At 32.1% G+C, this 22880-nt stretch overlaps 3 protein-coding genes and 1 long non-coding RNA gene across 5 annotated transcripts; all 4 read right to left on the bottom strand.

Annotated features, from left to right (window-relative positions):
• Positions 1 to 298: 298 nt before the first annotated feature.
• Positions 299 to 1759, bottom strand: LOC111510493 (uncharacterized). The gene has a single exon (XM_023166418.2). It carries the CDS (start codon positions 1757 to 1759, stop codon positions 1007 to 1009), a length of 753 nt encoding a protein of 250 aa, XP_023022186.1. The 3' UTR covers positions 299 to 1006.
• Positions 1760 to 7516: 5757 nt separating this feature from the next.
• On the bottom strand, positions 7517 to 8390 carry LOC111510490 (uncharacterized). Its single transcript, XM_023166415.2, has one exon. The coding sequence runs from the start codon at positions 8344 to 8346 to the stop codon at positions 7579 to 7581; it is 768 nt and encodes a 255-aa protein (XP_023022183.1). The 5' UTR covers positions 8347 to 8390; the 3' UTR covers positions 7517 to 7578.
• Positions 8391 to 11811: 3421 nt separating this feature from the next.
• On the bottom strand, positions 11812 to 12746 carry LOC111510492 (uncharacterized). Its single transcript, XM_023166417.2, has one exon. The coding sequence runs from the start codon at positions 12702 to 12704 to the stop codon at positions 11904 to 11906; it is 801 nt and encodes a 266-aa protein (XP_023022185.1). The 5' UTR covers positions 12705 to 12746; the 3' UTR covers positions 11812 to 11903.
• Positions 12747 to 19512: 6766 nt separating this feature from the next.
• Positions 19513 to 20911, bottom strand: LOC111502583 (uncharacterized). 2 transcript variants are annotated; one of them, XR_002721745.2, is made up of 4 exons: positions 20776 to 20911; positions 20132 to 20689; positions 19686 to 20038; positions 19513 to 19631 (listed from the first exon to the last, which is right to left on the bottom strand). It is a non-coding gene; the product is annotated as an uncharacterized lncRNA (long non-coding RNA). The 2 variants fall into 2 exon arrangements; XR_002721744.2 differs by lacking the exon at positions 20776 to 20911 and having other exon boundaries at positions 19690 to 20038; positions 20132 to 20323.
• Positions 20912 to 22880: the final 1969 nt, after the last annotated feature.

Genomic DNA, 22880 nt, shown 5'->3' with positions numbered 1-22880 from the left:
CAATAGAACTTCAGCAAATCCTCCGAATAAGTTGGAAAATAAATTATTTAAATTCATATGATTGAACTCACTCATAGACATTTTGCTAAATTTCATCAACTTCTTAAGTAAGACGTTAAAACTGACCTAATCCAAAAGATTCGATAGAAAAATTTATTATGGTTCTATAGGAAGGATTTGAAGATTGAACAGATACAATCTGTCCTAACAAGACATGTTTCAATTAACTGAAAGGGCGTTCAAAGAAAAAAATCACACTTTTTTCCCTTAATTTCAAATTTTTTTCTGCTAGTATTTTTTTTTTCATAGACATCCTATGGATTATAATCATGGATTTAGGGAAACTATGAGAATTTGAAACTGTTTAGAAAAATTTATTATCAAATGAGGTCGTCATGAGAAACTGAAAATTGTAAATAATTCCAATGTATTCATTAGAACGATCTATTGCTCAATAAAAAACTTTCACTGTGAGTTATTTTCCATAAGCATTAAAGGATGAAGCGAAAAAGCGACAAAAAAATATAAAATATATTCAGACTCTTTCTTTATTCATTTTCATTAGTTAATCTTAATCAGATGATTTTTCAGTTTGAATAACATTCATATCAACTGTTATTAAGAAAACTCTTAGAAAACTTCGAATATTTGCGGTAGATGATTATTTTCATAAACTATACCTTACGATTTGATGTTCACAAGCTTCATTTTCAAAAAAATATATTTTTTCAAATGAAAATTGAATCGTGAGGTGTAGTTTATGAAATTACTATGGAACTTCATCAAGTAACGGCCGAATGAATCAGGAAAAAAAAGATAATTATGAACTAACTCCAACTTTTTCTGCAATATATTATCAGGACCCAATTGGTTTTCAAGCTATTCAAAAAATATTCAATGTACATTTTTGTGATTTTTCTCTGAAAAGCTGTACAACCACATCGAATCTGAAATTTTCAAATAAATAAATAAATTATTGCACGAAAATTGAAAAAAATAAAACTAATTAATCCATTTTGTATCCAGGTTGTAAAGCTAGTGGTAGCGGCATATCAAAACTCCGTCCATATCCAGAATGCCCATGTTGATAATCTTCATGAGAGGAGGTATGTGAATGGGTAACAACTGGTTTGGATATAACTTCATAAGTGGCTTTACCTCCTCCTCCACCAGAAAGGGACTTGAGTCCGACAATACCAGATAATAGGAGGGAAATCATTGCAGTCATTAATGCTTTTCCTGCAATGGCAGCTAATGCACTGAGAGCCAGAGCCATCAATGTCCCTTTCATCATAGCGGCTGCGGCGAAAATCATCCCCATGCCCCCACCTTTCTTTCCTCCTCCACCACCTCCGCCACCTCCTTTACGAGCAGACTCAGCTTCACTTTTGTCAAAGAGGCTGATTCGAATAGCATGGTTATTCAAATATCCTTGGATTTTTCTCAGGAAGAAGGCATCCAATCGAGCGTCTGGGTCATTAGGAAAGTTTCGGGCTAAATCGGTTACAATATCAGCAGTATTTTCACTAACGTTTTCACGCACTATTGATATTCCCGGAAATATACTGAAATTCTTATCCTCATTCAGTTTGTCCACCCAAGAAACAATGTCAAGTTTCAGGCAAGTTGTGGAATATGACATTTCACAATTTCTAGCGAGAGCTCTTTTGTATTCACTTCTGTCACTTTTATCATGTTCGTCTTCAGCGCTAGAGTAGACAATAAGAACAACAACTATTGCGACACGGATGTTCCACATTTTTATGATGAGATGTGAATTGCTAACAGAAGACTGATGGGGTTGAGACAGTTGTCGTGCTTTATATAGTAGAGCATCTAGATTAGAAAAAATGCTTGTTAAATTTTTCTTAAATTAGCGTCCAGTGGTTAGATCAGTGGAGTTAGTGGAGCACGAAGCAGTTAAGATCGCAAGTGATGGACATAAATTCGATATGAATATTTGATGAATTTTTATCGTTCTGTGAAATTAGATTTCAAATGATCATAATTGAAGAAACGGAATATAAATTTTATTTTTACAGACTCGATTTTCGCTGATAGGAATATTCTAAATAATAGACTTACTTTTCTCTCAATAACTCCAATAATAATCGATAAAATTATATGCGTTAGAATAAACTGTAAGTCTAGACACGAAATAGAAATAAAACGAAAAATAATAATATGAGGTAGACTCAATTGCATCGTGTGAAAACTGTTCAATTATTATTATGTATGGTCTCATTAATTTCATATACACAATATTGTTGTGTTGAGAATTAATACAAAATTTTTGACAACAGCTGTTATTGAATGATATTTTGTCAACATCGCATGTAGTGTCCAGGTTTTGGTATGAATTTTTTGGCTGAAATTGCAACTTTAATAATTTTTTTAAATCGTAATGCACCTCTCATTTCTTCAAACAGGTTTAATCTTCCAACTCCATCTGTTCATGTAAAATTTCATATTAAACTCTAAAATACAAAACAACACTAGCAGTTTTTCATGGTTTAGCATAGATGATGGGTCAACAAGAGCCTGATATGCAAAAAAAATTTAAAGATGGTCATGCTCTGTTGGAGAATCCTTAGAATTCTTTGGGTGGTGCCTCTGTGAAGATGCGACATCGGATTTGGAAAGATATATTGTATGATTGAGAAAATATTGAGTAGAACTTCGAAGCGATGGGCATATATAGCTTGCTGTGTACTTCTGAGATATTCTGCCCTCGATGGACTAAGTCAGTTGAACATATTCTGTGAAGGTATATAGGAAAGTAACAACGTTCTAACCTCACATCAAGTTTACTCGTGACATTTGGTCTCCAACCAGGCTAGGTAAGAGTTGTTTTGGAAAAGCTTCATCTTCAGCTTTATAAATCATTAAATGTCTTTCTCTGAGGTATGTTCAGCTTTCTAGCTCATAATGGCGTGCAAGTTTCTGAGAACCTTATTTTATATTTTCATAACATTATTGTGGAAAGAAATGTTGAAACCCAATTTCACATCAAATGAATTTACCCATTATTATGCCCAGTCCTATAACATCTACATTTTTGACAACACTGATGCCAGTGTTTTCGTAAAATAATTATTTTTATTTAATATATTTGCCTGGCAGATTCATTCGATCAAAAAAGAAAATTAAAAATACAATAACAACGTAAATTTCAGTAACTTAGTCAATTTCAGGTTCTGAAGTATCAATAAATGAGAATAAACGTTTGAAAAATTTTGATTTTATTAATAACACTATGTTAGTGTAGTCAGTGTAGAAATAAAATTTATAAATTAGTGTAAAATGAAAAAACAGAAAAAAAATATACAGACGTTTCAAAAGTAAGATGTAAAAAGTTTGTATTGATATTAAATGAATAACGTTAGTCTATGTTCATCAAGTCACTTCCATCAATACCAGAAATATGTTCTTTATTTATATAGAGTGTTATCAACGTTATTCTTTTCTGGTTATCAAATTCAGAAGCTCTAACCTTATTTGTGACAGCAAAGTGAAAGCATTTTCAAGCGAATATTTGGCTAATTGAAAGCATCAGGATTTTTATTTTTCACACTATTCTTTTGTGTGCTCGAACGGACTTTTAGACAGTTTTTTGTTTGTCCCGTTTCTTTAAATCGATACTTCGAGAACAACGAACATATTCTTTTGAAAAATCATATAGAGGAATGGAACTTTTTGATTTAAGATAAACTCATTTCCACAATGTTGGAATTTTCATGTAAAAATTCCGAAAGCCGAGAAATATTTCCCAAAGTGCATATTTTCCAGAAATAACAATCGATGTAAAATTCCAAACATGAGAAAGGCAGTAGAGCAAAGAAGTTTGTATTATTCAGGATCGATCATAATCAATTCGTTATCATCTCATAATTGAAACTTTTGGTCTTCTAAATAATTTAGAAGAATTCATGAAATTATCGATAATAAAAATAAATAAACATATTATGTTTTGAAATGATTTTATATGGCAATCCGCTCATCGCATCTCATCTTCCATTCAAATATTTGGAAAACGATTAGATCCGTACAGTTAAATTGATTGAAAAAATCTGTACCATATTGTTAAAAGTTTTTCTTTGTTCCAGTGCATTCTTATGGATAGTTCTTCAATTGTTTTATTGCTAGGTTTGAGACATGCCTAGTATAAATCAACTGTGAGAAATTAAACTTTCTATATTTTTTCAACACTTTTATTTGTAACTAACGTTACTATAGTTTTGTTCTATAAGGATATTTTCAAACAAATACAATATACAATATTGTATTAGTTTGAAAATGTCCTAATAGAACGACAAATATCAAAGATCAATTACTCAGAAGCAAGTTCAGTACAATGGTAGAAAGATCAATGTCGATTACAATAAATTTTGATAATTCTCCAGTTTCGATTTTGAAAGTATATGTACTTGTATTGATTATAAAGAGAAACAAATAATACATTTTTTTCAAAACAAATGGCAAACATACTTAGCCAATATAGGTATACCAAGTAGATCAATATGATAAAACTTGTCTTGAATACAAAGTCACTATCAATAACACTATAGAGAGTTTGTTGATTTTCTTAAAGGCAATGCCATATATAGGCGCAAGTGTCGAATTCACGCTTCAACACTAGTATTGTTTGGTTGAACATCGACTTAGCGCAAATATATATGCGAATCCATGTTGGAGTACAATTGTATTTTCGATTGAAGTTCCCTGATTTATTGTCATTGTTGAAAAATAGTTGTGTTCTCGATTTTAGTTAGTTTATGTCAATTTCATTGTTGGAAGCTGTTAAATATTCAGTTGAATCAGTTGGGATTGTTTTCTATCTACATGGTAAGTGGTAGTTAAGTTGAATAATCATTATTTCATCAATAATCACGAAAATTTTAGAAAACGTTATCTTATCGAAATTACAGTTTCATGGTTTTTCAGAAGTTTTTTTTTAATCGCTCATAACCTTTTCATCAACAGTAAAATGCATAAAAAAGTGTATCGAATATATTGTTTTTTCAACGCAACTATGGTGATTGATTATAAATAATCTTATGGAATTATTGATGTCCAATTCTATTTACCTTTTAAATTCCTGTATTATTTGTGTTGTTTTCGATTGCACGGACATTTTCATCGTGAGTCCTTTGTGGTGTCAACACAACAAAAAATCATTTCAACGGATTACATCAGAGCTGTATTGAGTTACTGTAATATTTCTAATGAATGTCAAAAACTGAAGGAGTTCGATTCATGTGATTCAAATTGTTATTATATAGTGTTTATGATGCACTGTTTGGAACCTTTGGTGTAGTAATGAATATTACTGGAGTGTTTTCCCAACACCAAATAGTTATTTTTAACACCTCGACTCGTGTTTCGATCACCAAGTGATCATCTTCAAAGAGGAAGATTAAAACTAGAAACTAATACGAGCTAACCCTATTTGTGCTATATAGGTAACCCATACAGGTAAACCATCCAGGCGTACCAACCATACTGGTATACCAACCTAAATTAATTTTACAATTTTGCCTTATCTATTATTTTACAATATATGTTCATATAAAATAATTTGCAGCTATATATTGTTATATATATATATATATATATATATATATATATATATATATGTGTGTGTGTATGGGTTACCTATATAGCATAAATAGGGTTAGCTCGCATTAGTTTCTAGTTTTAATCTTCTTCTTTGAAGATGATCACTTAGTGATCGAAACACGTGTCGAGGTGTTAAAAATAACGATTTGGTGTTGTGAAAAAACTCAAGTAATATTATATAGTGTGTTTTTATAGTTACAGAACTTTGGAATGGAATAAAAAAAGATGAATATTTGAATTGACATGAAATTCACTTCATTCGAAAGATGATTTTCTGGCACTATGATTTGAATATGACATCTGGCACATGAGCGCCTCGGCTGGTTCGGAGGTAGTCTAACCTAAAGGTCCAATTTTTGATATTCCCACAGAAAATAGTTAGCTGTGCACATCATGGTTGTTCAATTGATGAACAGAAAATTCAGTAATTATGACTGTATAGCAGTCACCATTGACTGTAACGTTCTCACCAGAATCGTTTTCAAAAAAGTACAGACCAATGATTCCACTAGCCTATAAAGCACACCAGTTAGTTTTTCTGGATGTAACGGTGTCTCAACATACACGTTAGGATTATCATAACTCCAAATACGGCCATTTTTCTTTATTGACGTATCCATTCAAACAAAAGTGAGTTTCATCGCCCAACAAAATTTGCTAATGAAAATCGGGATCAACGGCAATCTTATTCTGCAAGGCGTATATTCACCGAATCTACGCCTTGCTTTGTGATTGTGTGGCTTCAATTCTTGCAAGAGATGGATTTTGTAAGCACGCAAACCAACTTCTACACCCTTCATAAAGCACAAAATGCCCATTCAATGAGTTAGTGAATTTTCATTTTATGATGTTCAAAAATTTCAATTAGTTTTTACCGCAACGTGTTGCAGTTGTATAAACTGTCTGGTGAAAATTTCATAAAAAAGTTATACCCAAACTCAAGGAGTATTCGACAATAATTTGTTCATTTTCTTGTTGAAGATACCAGTCTACGAACAGGAATAGTTTCAAGAAAGTAATTCAAAGTCAAGGTGGAGAAATTATTTATGATGTTCATAAGTTTATGCAAACGGAGAAAGATTTCTTGAGCAATTTATGAGAGTTTTCAGTCGAATAATTTTGTGCTTCTTACTGTAGAAGCCACGTGCAGGTATTTTCAAGGTTATAGACGGTAAGATTATTATTTGTTATATCTAATGAAATATTCATGACCCTTGTACACTGAACGCAAAGGGTTTTGTACACCAGATAACAAAAGTATAAGTACAACTCAATTTCTGATGAATATAAGATGAAGTGACTACCAAATTTCAAAAAATGCGTTGAACATGTGTTTCATTCTAACAAAATGTAATGTATTCAAGTTATTCATAAGTATTTCGTTTCGAAATTTTTGGTTACTCTTGTTTATTTCTGAATATGATAGACATTACAGATAGGTTGTGCCCAAATACGTATGAATAATTTTTGAACTCAACAGTTAGCTCTGTTCTTTCTCTTCAATGAGAATGAAGCACATTACTGCTGTTATTTTCATCGCTATGAAAATGAAGAAATGTAATTTTTTATGTTACTATTATTATTATCACTATTTTCATTAGTATCGTTGGTTTTTAATGGATCGTTTGTTTCGTTATCGTAATAAATTTTTATTGGATATATTTTTGTAAACTCAAGTCATAAATTGTCATTTTGTATTCATTGCTGTTAACAAAAAAAGGGCAAGAAAACATTATCCAAATATAAAACTTACAACAAGGTGTTGTTTTTTTGTAAGGGTCAAATTTTCAGAGCAGAATAGACTAACCAAAACATATGATATTATTATGGAATGACATATTGAATTATGTCATACTTTTTATTTTTTTGAAGTAGTGTGAGATGAAAAAGTCAATAATGAAAACAAATAAATAATTTATTGAGTATGGAAAAATAAATAAAAAAAAGCGAAATAACTTCTCATGCGGGTTTGTACTCTGGCTGTAGTCCCATCGGCAATGGTACGTCATCGAAACTTCTTCCATATCCTGAATGCCCATGGTGACCATAATCCTCATGGGCGGAAGAATGTGAACTGGAATGTGTGTACACAGGCTTAGAAACTACTTCGTATGTAGTTTTTCCACCTCCACCGGAGAGTGACTTTAGTCCAACCATGGCAGAAAGTAGAAGGGAAATCAAACCGGTCATTAAAGCTTTTCCAGCAAGAGCAGCCAGAGCTCCAAGAGCTAGAGCCATCAGAGTTCCCTTCATCATGGCACCCATAGCTAGAATCATGCCCATTCCTCCATCCCCTTTTTTACCACCGCCTCCAAAACCACCACCGCCTTTGCGTCCGGTAGCAGCACTATCTTGGTTGAAGAGACTGAGCCTTATGGAATGATTATTCAGGTACCCGTATACTTTCTTCAACAAAAAAGCATCCAGTCTGGCATCCTGATCGTTGGGAAAATCTCGAGCCAGATCAGCAACTATTTCGGCATTATTAGCTTTGGCGGTAACATTTTCACGCACAATTGTAACACCAGGTAAAACACTGAAATATTCGTCTTCGTTCAACTTATCCACCCAAGAAACGATATCCAATTTCAAGCACATTGTCGAATAGGAATGTTCACAGTCTTTTACTAGGGCCTTTTTGAACTCACTCCGATCACTTTTTTTCGATTCTTCAGCTGAAGAATTCAGAATCAGAACAATCGCGAGCAATACCCGAATACACCACATTGTAAGGTGTGAAATTGTCAGTGAGTGACTGATATCGTTCTTGAAATACTCAGTAGTTTATATAGTTGTGGCGTTAGATTAAAAAAAATGTACTTTTTAACTACCTAAATAATACTCTCTAAGATTATGAATGAAGTTAGTGGAGCACAAAAGTAATTGTGAATGTAAGTGACGGGCGAAAATCTTGCATTTTTTTCTGACCAGTACCGGACTGCCAGAGATTTGTTTGGTGCATTCACTCAGCTATAGACTCTTATTTTATTTTAATATTGGAATGCAGAATGGAAATCTATCGTGAAAAACTTCCAGAGGACATCACTACTCAAGAATGATCCGATATATAAGGGAATTATAAAGTATTTAACACCATTATCTGACAAAAATATCACATGAACTCCAAAGTTTCCATGCAGAGTATTGTATAAAGGTATAAAGGCTCCTCCTCTCTTGTCGGACAGACGCTCAGTGTTTAGTGTGCGTTAGGCATATACTGTTGACAATATTATAAAAATGTAACCAACAAGCACGTAATATTGTTTTATTATGTGAAACGTGGCTTAACTTTTATGATACTAATTTTGTGTATATAGGTACATTATTAGTTTCATCAGTTAATTCTACAAAAGTAAAAATTGGCTGATGATAGCTATAATGTACATACACAAAATAATCAATTGAAGATTTTATCAATGAATAAACTTTCCTTACATTATCATATTAATATACATAAAATTCAGTAATAACCTAAGCTTTTCTCAAGTTAAACAATTTCAATTTTGGATAATTCAACTTAGATCAGTTTAAGTTATCACTTCTGTCGTATTCTCAGTTATGTATTTCAGTACTCAAATATATTCAGGTATTTCTGAATACAGCTCACTAAACGACACATTCAAGTCCGTGGAATATTATTGGCTGGACTTGATAGAAGTAACATACAAACTGTCCTGTTGAAGACGAAAACAGAATGTATATATTCTTGATAACAAATTCTGTAGAAAGTAGTTTCATGATATTTATTATGAGACTCAATCCAGGCATGATACATCATCTGAACTCCATTTCATTGAGTCCTCAAGCTATAGAACGAGGAGTAACATTTTGAGAGAGGCTTATGTTTGAATATTTCACCTGTTATAAAATAATCTAGTTCAGTAATTGTTGTACTTCTTCATAACATCGAATCCACGGAAATAAAAAAAAAGAATCCCGGACTAACTAGTGAACCTCTCTTTATCGTATCATGAGTGAGAATCTATTGAGTCAGATTACCACTTACGGCTATGATCTGTGGAACTACGAAGTCTTGGTTCCCAACTGAGTATTTTGTGTTCAACGCTACCAAAGTCACATTTAATTTGGAGAATCAAATACTTGTTCAAGGGGATGGAGTGTTTCAACCGATCTGAATTTTTGAAATATTGATGAGAGATATGGAAAGGAAGAGGGTCTCACCATTCAAAGTGCCATCTTGAGCACAAAGATGAAGTTTTAAAGTTTCTTTGAAGCATATATCATCCACCCAACGAGTTTCATCAGAAATGTATCGTCTTTTCGATATAGAAGTCATTACATGAGTGTAGATTCTAATTGTCGTATATGAAAATCATAATGTTTGACTATATAAATCACAACTATCACAAGGAATATGCGTTAATAAATATGATCAAAACAATTTTGGTCATTTTCAACTTTCATGAATTTTCAATTCTATACTTCAATACGATGTTTGCATACCTACTGTATTGTAGTGAGTTGAAATATAAGAAATGTCTGATGTTTTTTCGAAAAAAAACTGAGGTTGAATTCCCGAACATTTTGTAATGATGAAAAATACCAGAACCCTATATTGATGTGTATTTCCTGTAATGTTTTGAATAGCTGACGCCAGTCTCACTTTAGTGTTAACCCAATGACCAGTGGTTTTGGATATGAATGAACGAGTCGCTCTGCTCGTTAGATCTTTATGCGCCAATCGCCAGTCAAACAAGTCATCACTGTTGCAGGAACTAGATCCTTTTTACACATTACTGCACTTGGCATCCCTAGAACTTTACTGTCGTTAGCAACAGGAGACAACTAGTGGCATCATCTAAATATATTTTTATTGTTTTTGACTATGAAGTACAAGAATAAATGTTGATTGAAACTATTCGATTAGATCTACACTGAATATGACATGTTGTGAAATGTACAAGAATTCATTTCCTATTTCATGTTGCAACATGTCAATCTAGAAATACTTTCAGAAATAAATTGCATATTCATCGAGCAACCATTATCGGTACCGTTATTTTTTTCAAATGCGGTTTTTAAAAATTTGATTGGAAATATATGATTGAGTCAATTAGGATCCGTATTCATCATTAGGGCTCTAAAATTTTTGATCGAAAATGATTGGATCAATAAATTCTGAAAAGATAGCAGAAGGTTAATCGTTTTTTCAATTCATTCAATCATACAAAAATATTTGGATCAATAAGCTACTTCGATATCAAATGAATATGTTCTGCTGTTACATTAATTATAGAATGTATTTAAATGAAATCATTCTGCTATATTAATTGTGGAATGTTTCAAACTGTCTTCGAATCCGACCCTGAATATAAGAAACAATATCAATCTCCATCTGAAAAGTGGACTATAATCGTATCACCGAACCTTTCCTTCGATTTTAATGAACAGTTACCATTATTCTGCTACTTTCCGCTACTCCCATATATGAGTAACACTTGAAATATGCTACCTTTTACTTTATCACTCAGTCGCATCCACTCGTCCTCAATTAAGTCAGTCTCTAATGACTATCGTCGTGATGTTCAATTTGAACATGAACTCGAAGTCCATAATTTTTTATACATAATTGTTGCTATGTAGAAAAAGATATCATGAATGACTTCCTAATGAGACTTTAATTTATTCCTTATTCTTTCGTTGTCTATCTCATGTGAGAATTCATCATATATATATATATATATATATATATATATATATATATATATATATATATATATATATATATATATTTATATCAATTTTTGTTTCATCGGAAACTGGCGTAGGAGTGAACGTATATTCAGTAATTTATATTATCAATTCTGAAGAAATATATTGTTAATCGTTTTCCAAACTACTACAACTGGCGTCGTTCTACGACATTTCCTATTGCTGATAAAAAATATAAAGCATGTCTACCACAGGCACGGGAAAAGAAAGTTACCTTCACCTTGCTACACTCAACTGATTATTCTGATGTATTGCATTTTTTTAACGAAAAGAGAGTGTACTTGCCCTCCAAATATGTCTACTATTCGTGTCGATGAGCATGATTGGTCATATTGAACAAATATTCGAACACGTTCGGAAGACTGTTTGCGAAGAAAAAGCTGACTGAATTCGTCAGTTAACAAATGAAATAACGTTTCATTAGACTGTCACAAGACCCAGAGAAAGAAAAGCAATATGAACAGTTCAATAATTTAATTAGAATGAACACAATAAATAACATAAAATTGAATGAAATGACTTGAAAGAAAATGAGGATCGTTTGGTATCACTTATGTTGGTTTATACTCTTGTTGCAAACCCAGTGGTAAAGGCATGTCGAAGCTCCTTCCGTAAGAAGAATGTCCGTAACCAGGATGTCCATGTTCTTCATGACCTATCGAGTGAGAACTCGAATGAGAGTAAATGGGCTTGGAAACAATTTCATATGTTGTTGACTTATGACCCTGACTTGTTAATGCCTTCAGACCAATGATACCAGACAGCAGAAGAGAAATCAAACCAGTCATCAGGGCCTTTCCAGCTATCGCTGCTATACCTCCCAGAGCTAGGGCCATCAGTGTTCCCTTCATCATTGCCCCAGCAGCCATCATCATTCCCATTCCTCCTCCCATTCCTCCTCCACCTCCCTTGTTGCCTCCTCCACCACCACCACCTTTCCTTGCAGATCCAACATATTCCTTGTTCATGAGGTCCAGACGTAGAGAGTGACTATTTAGATATGAGGTGACTTTTTTAATCAGAAATGCATCGAGGCGAGCATCTGGATCGTTGGGAAAATCCCTGGCTAGTTCAGCAACCATGTCTGCAGTATTGGCTCTGGCACTACTTTCCTCACGTACCACCGAAACACCCGGAATCACATTAAAATCATCGTCTTCGTTCAGTTTATCGACCCAAGAAACTATATCCAATTTCAAACATGTCGCCGAATAAACGTTGGCACAATCTCGCGATAAAGATTTTTTGTATTCACTTTTTGGTTTCGGTTCGGGTTTTATCTCATCCTCAGCTGCGATACTGAGGGATAGGAACAATATTTCAAATAACACTAAGCCTTTCTTAGAGAACATATCGTCGGTAATGTTCTCTGAACTACTGATGTTGTATTATCAGGCCATTCCGGTTTATATAGTAAACTTATAAGGTATTAGGAAAAAATAAAGCATCTTGTTTATCAAGAAACTGTGATTATAATTCATCATGAATGGAAATTGCTCTCTATACCAGTTTTCTAAGTTAAAACCTGTAACAGCGGCGCAACCGTATGTCATGTAGGGGGTCGTATATTTTATATTATTGTTCATCAATAACGTTAAAATTTACAGTGATTAGAGTGACCAAATGATCTCCAAAATTCTCTAATAACCATTATTCTTTGACTTGGTGTCCAATAATTGTTTCTTACATCTAATTGATGATTATCAATTATTATGCCCGCGAATAATTTGAATGAATCTTTCTCGAAGTGTAACCCAAATTTAAACTTCATATGCTGTTTATATAAGTGAAACATTTAGGTATAGGCAAAATTGGACATTCGACCTCTGAAAAAGATTCAATTTGAAATGGTTCTAATTTTACGGGAGTGGAAATATTAAAGTCAAGAATATATTGATATAATCATTTTGAGTTTTATGGAACTCCACTGATATTTTATCACATTTCACGTAGAACACTTCCCAAACGATTAAAAAACCTTTATGTATTGTTCGTCTCTAATTTTATCTTTTGTTATATTCAATGGAATTTATATAGTACATACCTTCTCGGAATTAAAAAAAGAAATTCAAGATGAAATATTTGACGTTCCAAGAACTTTTTTTTTTAAACTGTTATGTTTTTGAATTTCACTAGTTCGGACTTCCATTGTCTACTATATAAAATGATTCGAAATCCCTGAAACAAGTAAAAAAGAATAATTAAAAAAGTCATCACCCGAAGACGATTGTAGATACCAACAATCGAAACGTCGTGAACTAACGTGACTTGGAATCTCTACACTTTTTTATTTTTTATTATTTTCTTTTTTCATTCCTTTAATTTTTATTTATTCAATTATTATATTTTTACCTGTAGGTTATTTCACTATCATTTCATTTCAGGTTTATTGTTGCTTAATATAATTGTTATTTTCAACTATTCTTTTTTAATTATTCTTTTTCACCTGTTTCAGGGATTTCAAATCATTTTATATAGTAGACAATGGAAGTCCGAACTAGTGAAATTCATCACGAAACATTGTCAATCACCTTCAAACAAATGTTATGTTTTTATCAATATTCGCTCATTTCTCATCTACTTCTCAATAAATTTGACCAAAGTGGGGAAAACGCTAATCTAACATTTTATAACAATAACAAGAACACAAATAATTATTCATATGTTTCTCAATAGGGGTGACTGGTTCATGAATATCTGATAAAATCAAATATCAACATCAAATATTTTGGAATACAAACGTATGATGATGGTCATGTATTCCAGTTGTCAAATCGGGTGATGTCCAAATCATTTCATATCTTTGTTTCCTCATTCATTTCAGAAAACAAAATGGTTTGCTTTATAGATGATATCTTGTGTTCTGAAAAACAATGGCTTTGATTTGTTATGAAACGTAGTACTGGCAACCTCTGGCTTACAATAAATCAAAAACCAGTACTGTTTTCAACTATCAGAACTGCAACAGTCTTCTCGAGGCACATTTCACCAAGTTGGCGTCTTCAGAGTGTTACAGTCTTGGTGTTTCGGAACAATGTTTCTTTGCCATCTTATTTATATTTGGACAACAGAACTTTCGGATTTCTCACATAAGATAGTAATATCTTAGATGTATTGAAAATATTTGTCTACACATACTACTTGTTGAATAACAACATTTACTATTATCGCTACTGCAGAAAAAGTTAATTATTGGGGTGATAATTCTTAACAAATAACTACAATTTTTGGTAGTTAATATTTTAAAAAACACTTTTTTTTGCTGAAATATCACATGATTGTAGTGAATTTGAAACAACAATAGAAATGACAAACAAGCTTACTGAAAGCAAATATGATGGACATGATATGGAAAAAATCTGAAATATTGCAATTTTTCTTTAGAAAAGAGTAGATATATTTTAAAATATGTTATGGAATTGATCGATGGAAATACGCGATCACATATTTCAATAAAACTTCATATTCATTCATTTTCACCAAAAAGTTCACAGAACCGCGATGCGTATAACAAAATGAGATGGTATTTGAATATGTTACTTTAAAATAACTTAATACCTATACAACATCGAGAAGTATTGATACGTATCACATTGGGTCTGAAGAAAAATGTCAAATTAATCCAATCCGTTCATTTCCATACTCAGAAAAATACAACCACAAAAACTTGTTATAGTTTTTATCAAAAAAGTGAACGAAAAATGAAGAAAACAGAATTGAAACTTTCTATGTTTTTCACCAATTTTATTTGTAACTAATGTTACTTCAGTTTCGTCCTATAAGGACATTTTCAAACTTATACATTTAAGTATATATACGTTTGAAAATGTCCTTATAGGATAAAACTGCATAGTTTAATATATGAGTTCGAAAATGTCCTTATAGGACGAAACTGCAGTAATGTTAGTTACAAATAAAAGTGGTGAAAAGCATAAAAAGTTTCAATTCTCCTTTCTTCATTATGATCTTTAACCACATAATAACGGGTACATCCATCAAATTATTGAAACGAAAAATGAATTTCCACCTCTCCAGTTCCATATGCACTAACCAGTTCTTTTCACTATTTGATTCATGATTTCATAATTCACACATAAACTTAGATTTTCGTCAGAAAAATATAGTAGACTGACATTATTTCTCCAATGAAACTGTCTATAAATAAATGATTATTATGTCAAATGATTTTTGAGTCACATCACCAATGTATCGTTCTGCTAATATTTGTTTATTAATCATGAATCTCATTATGAAAAATGAACAGATTCAAAACCATTTCAATATGAGATTTTCACAACCTGGTTCAAATATCCCCATCAAATGTTTCATACTTCAAGCGTGTCTGATACTAAACTGTCACAGTCACGTTCTGCACCAGCAGCACAGCATAGTTTCAGATGGGTATTGAAAATATCTGAATATGGTCTATCGAGACATTTGTTGTGACTTTGTAAAAATCTCCCAATGAAAAGTTACATGTTAATCATTTATCTCAAGAAGGATTCAACTTCATTATTGAATATCGATTGATAGAATCATTTCATGATCTGAAACTTGAATCCAAGAGACTTTTCACAAATACTTTGAGAAATATCTACTCCTCAAATGAAATGAATTAATTTTCTGAGACGTTTCGTGAAAGTCATTGTAAAAATGAACTTCTATTTCTATTTTCGGAAAACAGTATAGTATGTAATTTTGAAGTGACAAAAATTAATAGAGGAAACAAGTGCGATTCATTTTCAAATGTCCTTTTCAGTAGTAATACAATAAAAATGGATCGTATGATCTAAAAATTAATTTCACCAAAAAAGTTCGATGTTCTGAAAAATATTATAAATGAGAATTCACATTATGAAATAAACAAATTGAAGTAGTGAAACCTGGTAAGAATTCAAAATCAAACGTTGAAGTAATAGAACCCCTTTATAGCACGTCTCTGATTTCATATGTGTCTATCCTAGTAAAACTTTCATGAAAGAGATTGCAGCATTGATGCATTCTTAATCTCAGCAAGTGAATTAATTTAATGAATCTAGTCTATACTTATTTCTTGAAGCAGTAAAACTAAATATAAGAATCTGAAAATGAATCGGTCGAGAAAGTAGAAAAAATGAAATGTTCTATATTAAAGAGGATGCTGTCAAGTGTTCCACATTCAGTTGAATTTTTTATGATATCCGCCTAGACATTAGTTAGTTCTCAACGTCATTTATCGAGATATCTAGGTCAGTGATAGAATTTCAGAATTGTTCAAAACATAACACGTTGCCTTTGCTACATATAATTGATATTGAATTGATTAATAGATTTGATTGATTCATATTCACAGTAAAATCAAATGACAAGTTGCAAATATAACAGAGATCATATATCTTCATAAGATGAGATTAATATATTATGTTTAATCCCAGTGATTTTTCACGTAGAGTAAATTTTCACTGTATGAATTGAATTTGAAAATTGATCATAATGAAAATGGAAATGAAGGGTCAAATCATTATATCAAAGAGAAAGAAAGGTAATGGCTTTCTTCTTTTCCGTCTTTACTAGAAAATGTGGGAAATTTCCAAAGGAATCAATATCAAAATAAACTCTTCAGAAAGATGTGTAGATCATTCATTAAAGATACTTCCACAAACAAAGTGGAAGAAAAAGCCTTTTAGAAAGAACTGCTTTCCTATTCAGTTTGTATTCCAAACATTCGTCATGGAATTGATTCAAATATCATTCAGAGGAGCGCTACACAATGCACTATATAAAAAACTCAATAGCGGACATCGATATTTCGGAACGAGACACTCATTTCTTTGACTCTTTTTAAAAAAATAATATCACCTGAAAATATACCTCTTCCAATTTTTATCAAGATTCTCAACTCAACAGACTTATTCGGATTGGTAAGTTATTCTTTGTGACCCATTCCATATCCTAGCTCGAATATTTTGGAACTAATGACCAAGTCGTAACTTTTAGAGTTGTATCGATTATCATCAATAAAAATGAGAAGGAACTGAGAATAACTAAGTATATAATTTTCAAATGTGTGACATTTGCCAACGATTTCCATTTGTTGAAGCGATCCAAAGGAATGCCAAAATTTCATGATACAGATGTTCATTTGGAGAATATTGTACTAGATACATTATAAATTCACCGTTCAGAATGTTCAGACGAAAATTTTCAAAAATCCAGTTGCACTCTTAAATCAAATAGAACCCCATAAAACCATTTCAAGGAATTTATAAATGTCTTATTAAGTTCACACTTCTGAGTAATATATTTGAAGTAAAAACAATATTTTCCAATATTACGACCTGGGGTAGTGCATATGAAAATTCATCAAAATCTATCAAGTCTAATAATGAGTATCAAATAAAAATACTTTTAAAAATCCATTCAGATTTTCATGGAAAATTTCATTCAGGAAATATTTCATTTCAACTCTCAGATAAACAATATCAGTGTGATTTAAATAAAAAACATTTTACAAGCATTGACCTAATTGAATATCAGTATGATACAAGATTGGAGACCAATAAATGCTTACAAATTACTGAGTCACTCTAGATTTAACTCTCGATATGTATGAGTTGTGAAATTCACAATATAATTCCAAGAGTAATCAAAAAGTTGAGATCAACAGCATTCAAAAAAAGATTGAACAATTGGACATTAGATAGTACTGAAAAATTTGAAAATGTGCTCATATCAAGTTAATTCAGTTCAACAGATAATTTATCTTACCTTTATTCATAATAAAACACTATTGCAGATACATTTCTTCATTTCCATGTATTCTTTTCATTTTAATGAACAATATTGATAAACAGTAGTCATAATCTTCAATTTTCAACTAACCCAGTCGAACACAAGTGTTAACACTTAGCAGACTGTTAAAATGTTATGCATGTTCTTACATTTTTTTTATTTATACACATTCATTTGATATTGTGTATTTCTTAGTAAATTTGAAAAATTTTAATTTTGAATTCGACTTGATCATTTCATCATTGAATCAGAATGAAGTAAAATTTTACAAGATTGATTCTTGAATTGATATCGGACGACGTCAACAATGCTTCTGGTGTTGTTGAGATGCATGTCATTGTTCTCAAACGCTCGAGTTCAGCCTATACTCAAAAATCTCACAGATAGGTCGTCACCAACAGGTGATCTTCAATATGTTACTCATATTTGTAGTGCAATTGGGAAATATTACACTAGTACAGAAACTTGTTAGGAACACAAAAAGGTATGGAGAATGGAATAGGATGATTTTTATAGTCAAAAATGGTTTAACAATTTTTTTCAGGAAATCAGAATCCATACTGAGAAAAATGCAGGAGTAGTGGAGGATGTACAGGTCTAATATCCTTGGAATAATTATTTTCCAACATGATATGAAATTTCTAAATAAAACTGAAATGAAAATTCATTTTTGAATTTTTTCTTTGACAAAAGTTATCAGTTTTCAACGATATATGGTAGATACTCAACGTTTTATGTTTCTAATTTGTTGTATTTTCTGCAACCAAAATGATTGGTTTGAAAAAAAAAACACTACTTTCCCGGCTAATACCATGATGGACATTAATTTATATTCGACAAAAAATTTTGTGAGTTACCTGACAGAGAATAGTCTTTCAGATAAACTAGTTCGCATAGCAACGGTTTTCGTTGAAATCAGTTGAAACATTCACAGATCCGTTTCGTGATAGTACCCCTCAACAATGCAGGAAAGATCCAATGCAAGAAGCAGTGTGCCTAAGATTTGAAATATTTCATCGTAGATCTATTGCATGTATGAAACCTTCGTCAGAGAGAATGATTCGTTACCAGCTCCTTCTCATAGATGACGCCCCTCAGAGGGGACAAAAGCACCCCGTGACGTATTAAAAAAAATAAATATTTCAAGATAAAATTCGAATTATTCATTTCTCCAATGTTCATACACTGTGATATCTGGTAAATTCCTATCAGGAAATATCTGTTTCTTTGGCTAATACCACGATAGATATTGTTTTATATTTGACAGACATTCAGTATAACTGAAGAAAGAAATGAAAATTTCTGTTTTTTACCACTTTCAATTGAAACTAACGTAACTGCAGTTTCGTCCTATATGGACATTGTTACGGGTTCAATTATACTGATACCTCCTAGTTGACTCATAACTTTAATAGCGCTCTCGTAAGCCAAAACATTATAAAATGTATTAAATCATTCAGGATGAATAACTTGAAGTCACTCGGTGATCTTGCACAGCAGAAAAATATCTGAAATAAAGTCATATTTTTAAAAATGTTCAATCAGCACAAGAAGTACTTTACCTACTTTGAATGCTTTCTCATTCAAGATACCAGTTTAGTTCATTGTGAATTTCCGAAAAGAATAAGAACATTATCTGTTTTATCACCATTCCTTAACTTTCCATTTTCATATAGGTTAGTTTGTTATTGTTTGAATAGATGTTATCTAAAAGATCCAACCCTGCTAAATATTCAAAATTTGACAGAAAGGATGTCATTCATCTTCATTATTCTCAACTTTGATGAAATGTCACTAATATTCCTAGTTTGACCTCCAGAATCTATCTGTTTCCTTTTTCCTTTTTTTTATTGTGGGCTTATCAAAGTGGAACATGTGGTTCTGATTTTCTCAAGTTATAGAGGATTTTCTGAGTCTGAAAAATAAAAAGTAATTGTAAAACCATCAAAAAAATTTTCATAGGATTGATATTCCAACCATCCAATGTGGATTTTGGTTTTCAACTAACCTTAAACGTTTCCTGACGAAACTCTCTCCGAGACCACCCTCCATCGAAGGTAGGTATTCTGCTGGGACACATTCTGGGGATTATCCTCTAATAAGTGCATTTCATATGTATTAATGAATCCACAGGTTAGTAACTTTTCAGTCTTTTCAGGTCTCTTTTTGTTTAGTACCTAGTTTTACGTTTTCTCTATACGAAGGATATTACCAGCTATACACCAATTTAGCTAGCATGCATGTTTAGAACTTTGCTTTACACCTAACCGCTTGGAGACAGCTCCATCCTTGCTTAGTAGATAGAGCTTGCTTGATTTCCTCTGCTAGTTAGAGTACAGACTTTCCCCAATCCTGATAAACTGGACGGACCTTGTATAGAAAGCCATTGTTGGGGATTGCAAAAGAAAGGACAACCTCCAAAGGAATATACAAGTAGGATCTACTTCATTTATTAATTTTGCCTTGTACAACTTTTGCTTCTTTTTAACATATAAGGAACATTTCATATCACCAAGAATATTCCGTGAACTCGTAAGAGCAAGTAGTGGTATTTTGTAGTTAGCACCTAGAACATAGTAAATATTAGTTATCAATTAACCTTATGCATTGAACTGACACCTTTACTATTTTAAATCAAAACTAGCTACTTACCAAGACGTCTGTGAAACAATAGTATATATACTAACGGGGAAAACATTCGTAAATAATATCATTCTTGTATTATTTGAAACATCTATTTATTGATATATATATATATATATATATATATATATATATATATATATATATATATATATATATATGTATATATATATATATATATATATATATATATATATATATATATATATATATATATATACAGGGTCCTGCAACAGTGGCGCGGTGTTCCATATCTCTATATAGGAAGCAGATAGGAATCTAATTTTCTATAATATTACCTTATTGCTCGAGCTCGACAAAATAAGAATATTGGCGGTCACACAGGGTGTTCAATTTTTTCTGGGCGGATCCCAACTGTGTCTTTTTAAATGGCAACCTATATTTTTTATCGCTTTTTCGGTTTCTTCATAGAAAATAAAATAAACTTTATGTAAATCTGCACTTCGAAAATATTGACGGTTTTCGAGATATCTAGCATGACAGGTTTTTTTTTCCAATATTCGTCACTCAGAATATTTGAAATTATAAAGTGGTGCCAAGTCCAGTTGAAATTTTTTTTTGGTCGAATATTCTACATTGGTAACTCTCTCAAACGATATATCTGAAATCGACCTGTGACATACAGGGTATGAAAAACCGCTTGCCAAATATTGTAAATGAAAATTTGCAAAATCTTCCTTATATTAAATGGAACACCCTGTATATTATTGATCCATAAGAAGCGCCAACGAAACCTCTACAAATTTCATTGAGTATTCCCTATGGCTAAGTTCAATAGTTTTTCTTAAATGAGCATTTCTTTCGAAAAATGGTCATTTTTTCAAAGCGAAATCCATTTGACGACTGATAAGAATATACAAAAAATACCCTTTCCTTAAAATATCGCCCATTCCTAAAATTACCTGTTGCTAGATGAACAAGTTGCGAATTACACCACAAAATGGACGTTCTTGAATAGTTACAATAATTTCAAAAATCTCGGAATTTGTGCCATATTCTTTCGATCTAAAACAACCTTTCTAAAACAACATCAAGTAGTCTGGCAAATGACAGAACAAAATATTTGGCTGCAAATGAATATTGAAATTTTTAGTCAATCGTGAAGTTGAACTGTCGGTATAATTTCATCAGAATGTTGTTATCAAAAAGTGATTTGATTGATATGATTTTCATATTAGGTGAATCAGACAGGAATTGTTTATTGGCAAGTAGAATTTATTCTCAACGGTATCCAGATAGAAGGCATCCAGATGAAAGATCTTTCCGAAAGGTCTTGGGACGATTCGTTGAAACTGGATCTATTAATTATTCCAAACATGAGCGCATCAAGCCAGCTACTAATGAAGATAATGAATTGCAAGTTCTTCTTGCTGTTGAAGAAGATCCTAGTAGGAGTCAACGACAAATTGGGGAAATAGTGGATATAAGTGAGAGATCAGTGCAACGAGTATTGAAGAAACATCGCTTGCATCCATACCACGTTCAGTTACATCAAGAACTACTGTATGCTGATTTCGAGAAAAGAGTGAGATTTTGCAATTGGGCCATGAACAAAATTCGTCGAAACGAATATTTTTTCAATAATATTTTATGGTCGGATGAATCGACATTCCATAAAAATGGATTTGTAAATCGACATAATTACCATTATTATGCGACAGAAAATCCTCACTTATTGAGACAGGTGGATTATCAACATAGGTGGTCGATAAATGTCTGGGGAGGCATCATTGGAGAATATGTAATTGGTCCATACTTTTTTGAGGGACATATGAATGGTGCAATGTATCTCAATTTCTTACGAAATGATTCACAAGGTTTGTTAGATGATATTCCTCTTGACCTCCGCAATAGAATGTGGTTACAACATGATGGTGCACCTGCTCACTATTCGGCAGAAGTGAGAGATCATCTAAATGAAGTATTTCCCAATAAACGGATAGGACGGAATGGGCCTGTACGGTGGCCCGCTAGATCACCAGATTTGACGAAACTAGATTTTTTCTTTTGGGGATACATAAAAAATATGGTTTACGTTGAGCCACCAACTTCTCCCGAAAATATGCGACTTAGAATAACGAATGCTTTTCGCA

Source organism: Leptinotarsa decemlineata, unplaced genomic scaffold, assembly GCF_025532065.1.
Source record: "Leptinotarsa decemlineata unplaced genomic scaffold, Ldec_3_MD MMD2_tig00000882_RagTag_RagTag, whole genome shotgun sequence".
NCBI classification, from domain to species: Eukaryota; Metazoa; Arthropoda; class Insecta; order Coleoptera; family Chrysomelidae; genus Leptinotarsa; species Leptinotarsa decemlineata.
Note: the sequence above shows the minus strand (reverse complement) of the source record. Positions and strands in the feature narration are given on the sequence as shown.